The sequence below is a fragment of the Salpingoeca rosetta genome (genome assembly GCF_000188695.1).
Source record: "Salpingoeca rosetta unplaced genomic scaffold supercont1.4, whole genome shotgun sequence".
Lineage (NCBI taxonomy): Eukaryota > Choanoflagellata > Craspedida > Salpingoecidae > Salpingoeca > Salpingoeca rosetta.
Window position 1 is genome coordinate 1,603,919 of NW_004754930.1, and position 12,500 is coordinate 1,616,418.

Genomic DNA, 12,500 nt, shown 5'->3' on the forward strand with positions numbered 1-12,500 from the left:
TCATCACCCCCGCGTGCAGTGACAGGGCACAGCATCAGCCACAAAGTCACGCGCCCCGCGGGCACGCATGTGTTCGTCACGCCACAGCCCTGCTTCTTCTTCTTCTTCTTCTTCTTCTTCCCTTTCGCTCGTTCTCACACACAAAATGCACACGCACACACACACGCTTCCACTCCTTGTGCTCAACACCCACTTTCCCCTCTTCAACAACAAACGCACACACACGCACACACGTACACACACACGCACACACACACGTACACACACACGCACACACACACGCACACGCACACATACATACACACGCACACGCACACACGTATACACACACACACACACTCACAACAGTTTCGACGAGGGCACGTCGAAGCATGGCCCAGGCTCCAGATGTTGGCCCTGAGCGAGATGCGACCGACACCTTTGTGCTTCTGCCGTTTGCGCGCATCAACTGCGGCGGCAACAGCACCAACAGTGTCGACGGCAGAGAGTGGTTGGCAGATGCCTACTTTTCATCTGGAACGCCCATCACGTACGCCAACATCTCCAGCAACACCCTGCTCGGCTCTGCCCGCGGCTCTGAGCCTGGCGTGGACGAGGTTGAATACCTCATCCCCACTGCCTCCGGCAGAGACTACCTCATGCGCATTCACCTGGCACAACCGACGTTCGTGGCGCCAAGCACGGACGTGGCCGACTTTTATGTCAATGATCGCCGCATCTTCGCCTCCTTCGACTACAACCTCCTATACCGCTTCCCTGGCCAGGCCTTCGCCCTCGAGCGTGTCGTTGAGAACGTGACCTTCCCACTACGCGTGATTGCGCGTGCCCGGAAAGGTCAGGCACGCATTGGCGCGCTCGAACTGCAGCAGGCCCTTGAACTCCCATGCCGCAACAACGACTTCTGTGAAAACGGTGGTGAGTGCGAAAACGTGCTGGTCGCAAACACCATCAATGGCACGTCTACAGCCATGACCACGGCTGCTCCCTTGCGCGAAGACAGCTTTGAAGCAGTCTGCAAGTGTCCAACAGGCACGAGTGGAGAGCGTTGTGAGATTATCATCACGACCACAACGACAACCACCGCGTCAGATCCAGGCGTAACAACAACCACGAGCACAACTACAACTACAACCACCACCACCACCACAACTACAACGAGTACAACAACAACAACGAGTACAACAACAACAACCACCACAACAACCACCACAACAACAACCACCACAACTACAACGAGTACAACTACTACTACTACTACAACTACTACTACAACAACTACAACAACAACTACTACCACAACCACGAGCACAACAACAACAACAACAACAACAACAACTACAACTACAACAACAACGACAACTACTACTACTACTACTACTACTACCACGAGCACAACAACAACTACAACAATTACAACAACTACAACAATTACAACAACCACAACAACAACCACCACAACTACAACGAGTACAACTACTACTACTACTACTACTACTACTACTACTACTACTACCACTACCACGACCACAACAACAACAACAACAACAACAACAACAACAACAACAACAACAACCACCACCACAACAACAACAACAACAACCACCACCACAACAACAACTACAACAACTACAACAACAACAACCACGAGCACGAGTACAGCGACAACCACCACCACCACCACCACAAGCGCTTATCAGACAACTTCGAGCGGAAGTGGTACAGCGACCATGTCAACTGCAACGCCAGTTGCACCCACCACAACAACCACTACCACCACCACCACCACGACAACAACAACAACAACAACAACAACAACAACGAGTACAGCGACCACCACCATAACAACATCATCATCAACGACGACGAGTACTTCTACAACCACGAGTACTACAACAACCACGAGTACTTCTACTACGACCACAACTACAACGAGCACAACAACAACAACAACAACAACAACAACAACAACAACAACAACAACAACAACAACAACAACAACAACAACAACAACAACAACAACAACATTGACGACAAGCACGAGTACAACGACAACCACCACCACCACAAGCACTTCTCAGACAACGTCGAGCGGAAGTGGAACCGGAACCATGTCAACAATATCGTCAGCAACAACAACAACAACAACAACAACAACAACGACGACAACGACGACAACAAACACAACAACAACAACAACCACAACCACCACCACCACCACCACAACAACAACAACAACAACAACAACAACTACTACTACTACTACTACTACTACTACTACTACTACTACTACTACTACTACTACTACTACTACTACTACTACTACTACTACTACTACAACAACAACAACAACCGCCTATCAGACGACTTCAAGCGGAAGTGGAACAGTGACTATGTCAACTACAACACCCGTCACGACCACTACCACGACCACAACAACAACAACAACAACAACAACAACAACAACAACAACAACAACAACAACAACAACAACAACAACAACAACAACAACAACAACAACAACAACAACATCCACCTCGAGCAGCGAAAGTGGAAGTGGCAGTTTCACTTCCACGACCACAACTTCAACCACAGCTTCGGCCACAACGTCGTCCGAATCTGGTAGTGGCAGTACCATCCTGTCCACGCCAACAGCAACAACAACAACAACAACAACAACAACAACAACAACAACAACAACAACAACAACAACAACAACAACACTGCCTGTGCTGCCGGTAGAGTTTCCAGCAGAGGATGACGGCTACGAGGTCACGTTCACGCCGGTATCTGGGCGACGGTTTGATACTGCGTTTGATCCTGCGGCAGCGCTTGCACCGGCCTCGAGCGTTGACGATTGCGTGATTGTGTGCAATGAGGAGCCAACGTGTGAGGGCCTCTTCATCTACCTGCTCTCCAATGCGTGGGTGTGCATCCCGCTCAACGACACCGGTTCCGTCAACGGCACCATCTCGCTCTTCCCCAGCTACAGCCTCGTCTACTCGGGCTCCGTTTCACCGACCGTGGCGGGTTCGCAACAAATCGCCAGCATCGGTGATTGGCAACTGGCAGTTGTCTTGCTGGCCGTGATGCTGTGCATCATCATCGCCCTCGCTGGCTACGTTCGGCGGGCCACTCGACCCGTCACGTTTGAGGTGGTAGTGGAGCGCAAGCAGCCCTACCGCATCGACGCGACAGATCACCCCTGGACTGGCCGCGGCAGTGATCAGGGCTACTCCATTCGCAAGGTTGGCAGCAAGGAGGACTTCGTCCCCGGCCGAGACATTGAGCTGGTTCGCGGGCGCACGTACCACTTCAGGATGTGCAACGTCCCCAAGGACTACCCGTTCTACATCACCTACTCTGACGTCGGTGGCGGCAACGGCATCATGGAGTACCTGCGCGGTGTGAGCAACACGCCAGCGGCTGAGAACGACACCGTCGTCTTCAAGCCACCCATGGACAGCCCCGCCATCTTGTACTACCAGTGCACCAAGCACAAGTGCATGGGCTACAAGATCTTCCTCCGCGATCCGGAAACGCGCTCGCACGGTGGTGGCACCTATGTGCTCGGTGAAGGCCGCGAGTCTATTGTTACCATCACGGACACGTCCGGTGTGTTTGCTCCCAACGACACCGGGGATGATGACTTCCAGTCCGACCTGACAGAAGGCGAAAGCCCCACACACCAAACGTTTGCGCGTTCAGTGGTCAACTTCGTCTACGACAGCGAGGGGCTCGACCGACCCGAAGAGGGCGCTGACAGCAGTGAGGCTGGTGGGAGCGGTGGTGTTCCCGCAGCACGCAGGCGCGACGTGACCAAGTTTGGCAGCGGCGACGACGACCACAGGGGCGCAGCGCTCCGCCGCAGCACGTCCACGGCCAGAAATTCCCAGCACAGGCGTGGGTTCATCGGCAATGAGGATGACGCAGACATGCGTGCTCTGCAAGAGAAGCTGGAATCAGCAGCATCTCGGGGTTTGACCGTCGGCGATGACGCGGGTGACGGCGGCGAAGGTGAGGGCGATCTGGCAGAGCCAGAGTATCAGCCGCCCCCGCCTTACGCGGCTGCCAGGGCGTCGTTGCTCACCCTCAAGCCACCGGGGCTGGATGCCCTGCTGGGCAACGATTCTCGCGCGGCTCCGGGCTACGCACCGCCACCGCAGTACCCGCTGGCCGCCCAGTACAAGGGGTCTCGAGTTCGGGAGCAAGTGATGACGGCAGTGTATCGGCCACCGCCTCCGTATCTTGTCGCATACGACATTGAGCGGCAGCAGGCGAGGCAGCAGACGGCAAAGGAGGTGGAACTGGCCCCGACAGACACGTTCCTCATCGACACGAGTGCCGATTCCCTGCAACACACGGCGCTCCAGTTCAAAGGGCAGCGGAGTCTCATCGATCCCATGGAGGTGCACGAGGACGACGTTGCGGTTGCCGTTACCATGGACGACGTTGCGGTTGGGCGTGGGCAGGCGGTGATTCGCGTGCTCAGGCAGAAGAGTGATGAACTGCTCGAGTTCACCGAGGACTCATCTGCATAATTGAATGCCATGGTTGACATGGGTGAGTCAAGATGACGCTGCAAGCAAGTCATGAATGGAATGGCATGTACGTTGTGTGTTGTTGTTGTTGTTGTTGTTGTTGTTGTTGTTGTTGTTGTTGTTGTTGTTGTTGTTGTTGTTGTTGTTGTTGTTGCCATGTGTACTGGAGGGGCGTTGCCATGCTGCAGTCTTAATGCACATTTCACACATCACATCACCCTTACATGCGCCATGTATTTTGCTGTGTCTGTTGTTCACTATCAGTTGCAGACACGTTTTCTTCGCATGATTCCCCGGGAGCTTGAGGCATCCGCTGCACGGCGTGCTGTCTCATCCCATGTAGATGAATCCTTGTGATTGTATGTGGCACACTTTGACGTGTTTGGTTGTGGTGCTTTGTCGCGTCGTCTCCTGTGTTGAACGTGTGATCAGAGGGAAAGAGGGAGTGTGTGCGTGTGTCTGTGCATGTGTGCGTGTGTGTGTCTGAACATGTGTGTGCGCGTGTGTGCATGCATACGTGTCCACTGACGGGATGTGCTCACACGTGTGGACGAGAGTTGCGTCATGTCTTTGTGTTTAGTCGAAACAGCACACTACAACAATACATTGATTAATTACACAAACCAGGTTCGGCTTCAAGTTAAGCTGGCGTGTAACACAAACATGGAAGACACACGAGGGTCGGCTAGCAATAATCACAGAGAATTAACGAGCATCACTGATCAATCCAACAACACACTCATGCATCACCACCACCACCACCACCATCATCATCATCACCATCATCATCATCATCATCATCATCGTCATCAGCATCGTCATCGTGGGTTGGGAGGAAGGCGAAGCGCCATTGTTCTGAGTTCAGCCACAAACCACGCAGGTGGGTCAGATTGAAGCGCCAGCTGCAACGAGTCCAGAATAGCTTTCGGGGTCTCGTGAGAGCCGCCTTGTCGACATGCACTACGACGGTGTAGGCGCTGCTGTTTTGAGGCAATCCAGGAGAGGGCCGTCTCTGTGTCTGCCGGCAACAGCCGAGTGGTGCTGACGAGCGGCTGCTGCTTCAGAATCGCCGTGAACTTGGCGAACGCGGGCGACGATTCCCCACCCAATATTGTCGGCAGCACCTGCGGATTTGGCGTGGCCTTCGCGAATGCCCGCAGGTGCACAAACAAAGAAAACTCCACAAGCGACTCCGGGGTTGCGGCTGAAGCAAGGTTGCCCACAAACGTGGTCAACTGAGAGCACCAACAAAAAAAAAAAAAAATTCAGGCATGACAACGGTGGAGGTCAGCGGCAATGGAGTGAGTGATGAGCTACACCATCGCTAAACAATTGATTGTATACGTGTGTGCGTGAGTGTTTGAAGTGTGTGTGTGTGTGTGTGTTTTTGTGTGTGCGTGATGTGTTTGAAATGTGTTTGTGTGTGTGCGAATATGCGCGTACACATGTACGCTGCTGTCTCACCTGAGCAACTGCGTTGTCATCGAGGGTGATATGCCCAAAAGCAACCAAGAGGGAGTGGCACGCTGCCATGAGCATGCCACTGCCCGCAAGCGTGGCACTCGCTTGAATGACGTGCTCAAACAAGGACGTCACAAACGGGCTATTCTGAAATGTGGGCGAGCTAACCATGGCAGAGAGGAGCTGCGCCACCGCAACCTGCACCAACAGCGTTGCGGGTCAAAAACAACACAATGTAGTGAGCTGGTGTGTGAAGCAGTGCGCGTACGCGTGTGTATGTGTGCGTGCGTGTATGTGTGTGTATGTGCGTGCTTGTGTATGTGCGTGCTTGTGCATGCGTGTGCTTGTGTACAACAATAATGTACAGGTGTGTATGGGTGTGATGTGAGTTATGATCGACAAGGGCTTAGGGTTCACACCTGGAGGCTCAGGTTGGCCGGGTGGGCCTTTGCAGCCTGGTCCAGGGCCATGATATGCGCTTCAATCAGCCCGCTGGCCGCCAGCCACGGCACAAAGTTGGCGATGACGAGCGCGCAGTCTGCCAACGCCACGACATCGTCTGCGGGTGGAACAGGGGACGGAAGGGCCGACGCGAGGATGGCATCTGCTTTGCACGACGCAGCAAAGGGGGCAAAGGACACAAGGCGCCAGGCACTCGAGCGAACGCTGCTCGCCTCAAAGCGGCTGCACAGGGCCAAAGCGTCCCCGCCAATGGAGCTGACATAGCGATAGATGAGGCGGTTGGTGAAGGGAACCAGGGCAAAGTGTGCGCCTTTCTTGCCCTTTCCTGGTTTGCTCAAAGCCTGGTCCTCCAACTCGCGCTGTCGCTGTTCATCTGCCATGTGAACCAGCAACTGGATGTGGTTCTCCATCACATGCAGGGAGAACGCCGGGCAAAGGGACAGCCACATGTCGTGCACCAGCAGTCGCGTGAAGAATCGTGCATCCGTCTACAGTGTACGCCAGTGCGCGGACGCGCGTGTGTATGTGTGAGTGAATGCGCGTGTATGCATACATGTGTGTGTGCGTGTACGCGCGCGTGTGTGTGCGTGTGTGCGTGTATTTGTTGTGAAATAGTGGTTGTATTGCGCTTGTCATAGAAAGCAAACACAAGCCTTTTTGCAAGGACACACCGCAACACAAAACATGTGTGCCCAGCCACACAAACCACAAACACTCAACATCTCCGCCACACCAGTATACGCAACGCTTGCCCCCCCCCCTCTTGTCCACCTCTCCACCTGAGCCTCAGGCAACACATGGACTCACCAAGTGGCCAAACATGGCGCGTTCGATGGCAGCAAAGTGCCTCACACTGCAGCCGAGCACGGCAGAGACCAGGGCATTGCTCACGAGGGAGTACAGAGGCGTGAGCGTGGGCTCCTGCCCGGCCTTGTAGATGAGTCGTTGCATTGCCGCGTAACAGTTGCCAGCACAGGACAGGATGGTGGTGATGACCGTTGAGACGAGCGCCTCGTCGTCAAGCAGCCACGATTGCTCCGTCTTTACTGCGCGATGAAATGCTGTGCACAGACACACGAGCGCAGCGGACGCGTTGCCATCCGACCTCCCGTCAACTCCTGGTCGCCATCACACACACACACACACATGTGACACACACACACACACACATGACACATACACAGTCATATGACATGCATGGCACACGTGGCACACAGAACGGTGGATGAGGCTGCACGTCATTGTTGGGCAGATGTGTAAAGGTCAAAAAGCGGCTGTGGTGCGGCATACATGTTAACCACTCGCGTTGGTGGTCATCCCGATGTGCAGGGCTCATGTACTTTCCATCGAATCGACTCACCGGATTGTGCCATGAGGCGAAGCAGAAACGCCTTGGAGTGACTCAGTGTTCGCGAGAGGAAAGAGCACTGATGAACAATGGTCGCGCGTGAAACGAGCACACATGCACACACAAAGTGAGGTTGCGCAGCTGAAACAAGATGACATGGGCAGCTTTCTCGGTCTCTGAGAGGGCAAGGGCGGCAGGTTGTTGTGGAACGGTGCTGCACCACCAGTGCGAGCAAACTTCACAACTGTGCAAGCAACGGCGATGCAATTTGCGTACCGGCAGCAGCACAACGTTGACGAGTGCTTTGACATCGTCTTCTTGGCGGTTCAGCTCCCGATTTGGCGGGAAACGTCTGAGATGGTGGTGGTGGTCGTCGTGGTGGTCGTTGACATGAGCGAGCTTACTTGCGTGTCGTCGCTCACAAGTCTGCCAGAGACACACAGACACAGACACACACACGCACATGATGATACATCACAGGCAGCCCTTAAACCACACGCCACAGACGGCACACGGCGCACAAGCGCGGGCTGAGAGGAAGCATACCCCAGAACAGTGACGATGGTCTCGGTTATGGCGGGTATGCTGTCCTCCAAGCACCCTGGACACGCGCGCGATCCAAACACCAGCTTGCGCGTGTAGAACCGCAGTGCCTGCAGAAAAGGGTGTGAGAGGGTGCGTGAGCGACCGAGGAAGAAGAAAGCGAACGAAGGGGGGGGGGAAGGAAGCGGAGAGAGAGTGTGTGTGTGTGTATGTGTGTGTCTGTCTGTGTATCTGTGTGTGTGTGTGTGTGTGTGTGTGTGTGTGTGTGTGTGTGTGTGTGTGTGTGTGTGTGTGTGCATGCTCTCGCCAGTAGCCATGCCAAACGTGAAGGGGTGACGCACCATGACGTGCGAGGCAAAGTCTGGCGGTGTGGCGGCGACGGCGGCATCAAAGTGCTGCTGCCACCCCTGGAGCAGCGCAGTCACTAGCGGCGCAAGCTGTGCATGTGCATGGGTGTCATGGTGTGTCAAAAAGTGCAAGAGAGTGGGAGCGCATTCCGATGTGTGAGTTGAGTGTACTGACCCAAGTGCAAGAGAGCAAACATCACACACACACACACACACACACACACACACACACACACACACACACACACACACACACACACACACACACACACACACACACACACACACGCGCGCGCACCGGATGGTTGAGCAGACTAAGGCAACCGAGTAAGTGTGCCAGCCTGTCTGGGAGCGGGATCGTGGCATCTATCTGCACAGCTTGTTGCCGCTCAAGCAGTGATTGCCACGCAGCTGCAGTACAACGTGATGCAACATGGGATAACTGTTGGGCATTGACGTCAAAGCATCAAGTGCAAAAGGATAAAACAAGTGTGTGTGTGTGTGTGTGTGAGCGAGTGAGAAACAGCAGCACTGCAACAATTGCAGCAAGCACAACACGTGCAGCAAGCACAACATGTGCAACACGTGCAACAAGGTGCTGAGTTCATGGTCTACAACACGGGGAGATGCAGCGTCAAGCAGCGGAATCGAGGCAGGCAAAGTGCATGCATCTCGATACCTTGGCTGTGAGGGCGCGAAACGCCTTTTCTGTGCGATGGTGGGCAAGAAGGGCTTTGCACAGGTCTGAAGCACAACAAACACATAGCACAGTGTGAGTAGAACTGAAGTGGTTTGAGGTTGCAGACAGTGCCAGCGGGGATAGTGTACGTGGAAGAGACAGCACCAGCAGCTTGCAATGTCGAACACTTGAAGACCAAGGTAAGACATGCGGGGCAAGGCCGTTGGGAAATAAAGAGAGACAGGTGCGCACATATGCGCCAGAAAGCACGCATGAATGCAGAAAGGGGTCGGCACTTGCTCTTGGCAGGCACATGTGTGATGTGATGTGGCGTAGCTGCTTGAGATTGATAATCGCACCAAATGTGGAGGAGGATGCATCAGGCGAAGCGACGAGCACGTTCAAGAGTTGTTCTTTGTGTGCATCATCTTGGGCAGCAAACGCTTGTGCAGAGAAGCACTGTGCACAGCGACCTTGTAACGTGGGTCAGTTGCATTGGATTTGGATTGAGTTGGATTGGATTGTATGGGATTGGGATCAGCACTGCCAAGCGAGATCAGCACTGCCAAGCGAGAGCATGAAGCGTGCACACACACACACACACACACACAAACTACTGTCTCGCTTGCTCGCACACACATACACGCAGTCTCTCTTTCCCACCCTCGCACAAGCGACTGGCGTGTCCACACGTACCAACATCCTTCTGCCCAATTGCATCAGCGAGAGCTGACTCTGTCCCCATCTCCGCTGACACGTGAGAGAGAGAGAGAGAGAGAGTGTGTGTGTGTGTGTGTGCGTGTGTGTGTGTGTGTGTGTGCCGGCTGCTTGCTTTTGGTTGTTCGTCGTCGCTTCCTCGTTCTCCCGCCAAACGCAGTTGTGAAGATTGGTGTCGATGTCAACAAATTTCTACAGGCGGACAGTGTCTGCGACGACTGCGCCCACCGCTGCTCTTGTGTCACACCCTTGTCACACTATCACACCTCCCCACCCCTCCATCCATTCAACCCCCCGCCCCCTCCCCGGAGTATGGAGTGGACGGCGATCGTGGTGACCAGCCCGCTGGCCGGTCTCTGCTCATCGTTTGTTAGAGGTATGGGCTACAACAGAAGTGCAGCTTCGATGCTGGTTCTTTTTGTACTAGGACTGTGCTTTGTTGACATTGTTGGTCTTGGTGTGGGTATTGGCTGACTGTGGGGCGGTTTGTTCTGGTAAACACCCACTCGCTGTGTTGTTAATTTGACTAGAGCTGGAGAAGCGACGCAAGTCTGGCGCGATCGCATCATCAACGGTGCTGGTTGCTGCTGACGATCCCGGGGTGAACATCGGCAGCGGTGGCGCCACTGTCAATGCCTTGCTCATGGTCACGGAGATGCTCAGCTCGCAGCAAGGCTTCACAGTCGTCAACGCGGACACCATCGCAAAGGCGCGCATCCTCATCCTTCATTTGGTGCGTATCTGTGTGTGTCATACAGGGCGTTCGCTCAATGCCCATCTATCATGACTGTGCACAACCACTCGGTCTCCACAAGCCCATGACATTGGCCCCGACTGGTCATGCAATCATGCACCCGCTGCTTGCCCTCCCCCCCCCCCGCCTGTGCTCAAGAACTGAGCCCCTTGTGCTAGCATCAGCCTCATGCCACCACCACCACCACTACCACCACCACCATCACCACCACCACTTTTGCTGCACTGAACCTGTCATCTTGTGCGCGTGCCACAACAACAGGGCGGTCCGTTTCTGTGCGATCCTTGCGGCAAAGCTTTCACGAACTTCGGTGCCACCTCCCCCACCAGCGACTGCAGCCTTATCGCCAGCAATGTTGACCAGCTGCTGGCCACAATGGACAAACTGCAGCGCGGTAAGGCGGATGCAAAGGGTACACGCATGCAACATCCGACATGCTTGCGCTCCTTGTCGCCACTGCGGCGGGGGTTTGAGGACTAGATTGCCAGGCATGCATGCTCTGTTTGTCCACTGCTGACACACCCTGTTGCCTTCATACAACCACACGCACACACACACACACACACGCATACATACATACATACATACATACATACATACATACATACATACATACATACATACATACATACATACATACATACATACATACATACATACATACATACATACATACATACATACATACATACGTACACACGTGTGCGCGCATCACCAGGTGGGCCTGCAGGCGTGTGGGTGTGCAGCTCGCAGATGCTGTTGTCAATTCCAGACGATTATACCATGGACTGGTCCTCATTATCGGTGCGATTTCTGCTGTCGCCATCAACACCCACCTGCTTGGTGCCTCAGTTCGTGCCCGTGCTCGTACCCGCTGTGCATTGCGTGTGTGAATTGCAGTGGATCACGTTACACGCTCACACGCTCGCACACTCACACGTGTCCGTGTTCTTATCGGCACCGTGCTCTGTGTACTGTCGTCCATTTGTTGGACCAGAGCGGCATCGGCTGCGTCGCGGTGCCAGGCACCAAGGAATACGCCCGGCAGGTTCGAACATGACCACACGTGCACACAGAGACAGACAGAGACAGACAGAGACAGAGACAGAGACAGAGACAGAGACAGAGAGAGACAGACAGAGACAGAGACAGAGACAGAGACGCAAACGCACGCACACACACGCACACACACACACACACACACACACACACACACACACACACACACACACACACACACACACACACACACAAACCTCAGTCTCATCTCCATGCGCCTCTTGTGTATCATCACCGTCTCCACGACCGTCACAGCACGGCGTGTATCGGGTGGATGGTGAGAATCGCGTGCGAGAAATCGTCTACCGTGGCGACGCCGCCGCCATCGCTTCAACGCAAGCACCAGACGGCACCGTTCCCTTGGTGCGTGGGGTGTGCATGCGTGTTTTGTGTGCTTGTTTGGGTGATGTGATTGCGTGTAGATGCAGGTGTGAGGGCATGTGGCGCGTGGATGCCAATGTATCAGTGCAAGAAGCCAAAGAGCAGTCGACTCACTGCCGCGTGCGTGCGTGCACCTGTTTTGCGCTGTTGTCTCGATGTGCATTGACAGGTGTCTGGCGTCGTGTGGATGTGTCCCACAACCGCCGAGCGC

The 12,500-nt window shown here is 54.3% G+C and overlaps 3 protein-coding genes across 3 annotated transcripts in view; 2 read left to right on the forward strand and 1 right to left on the reverse strand.

Moving 5' to 3' along the window:
• Positions 1 to 4,639, forward strand: part of PTSG_11726 (uncharacterized protein) — a 5,140-nt gene extending 501 nt beyond the window's left edge. Inside the window, exon 3 of the mRNA XM_004997334.1 lies at positions 349 to 4,639. Coding sequence (XP_004997391.1) covers positions 349 to 4,538 — 4,190 coding nt within the window. The 3' untranslated portion in view covers positions 4,539 to 4,639. The remainder of the gene's footprint in view (positions 1 to 348) is intronic.
• Positions 4,640 to 5,316: 677 nt separating this feature from the next.
• On the reverse strand, positions 5,317 to 10,123 carry PTSG_01416 (uncharacterized protein; the record flags this gene model as incomplete). Its single annotated transcript, XM_004997335.1, has 10 exons — positions 5,317 to 5,773; positions 6,003 to 6,197; positions 6,419 to 6,949; positions 7,269 to 7,579; positions 7,822 to 7,888; positions 8,086 to 8,161; positions 8,356 to 8,462; positions 8,694 to 8,789; positions 9,379 to 9,443; positions 10,075 to 10,123. 10 exons carry the CDS (start codon positions 10,121 to 10,123, stop codon positions 5,357 to 5,359), a joined length of 1,914 nt encoding a protein of 637 aa, XP_004997392.1. The 3' UTR covers positions 5,317 to 5,356.
• A 284-nt stretch (positions 10,124 to 10,407) lies between these two features.
• PTSG_11727 (uncharacterized protein) overlaps positions 10,408 to 12,500 on the forward strand; it is a gene marked incomplete at both ends in the record, with an annotated part of 8,671 nt that continues 6,578 nt past the window's right edge. The window contains 7 exons of the mRNA XM_004997336.1: positions 10,408 to 10,471; positions 10,626 to 10,828; positions 11,111 to 11,243; positions 11,568 to 11,653; positions 11,847 to 11,897; positions 12,164 to 12,271; positions 12,459 to 12,500. The exon at positions 12,459 to 12,500 is cut by the window's right edge and continues 61 nt beyond it. Coding sequence (XP_004997393.1) covers positions 10,408 to 10,471; positions 10,626 to 10,828; positions 11,111 to 11,243; positions 11,568 to 11,653; positions 11,847 to 11,897; positions 12,164 to 12,271; positions 12,459 to 12,500 — 687 coding nt within the window. The remainder of the gene's footprint in view (positions 10,472 to 10,625; positions 10,829 to 11,110; positions 11,244 to 11,567; positions 11,654 to 11,846; positions 11,898 to 12,163; positions 12,272 to 12,458) is intronic.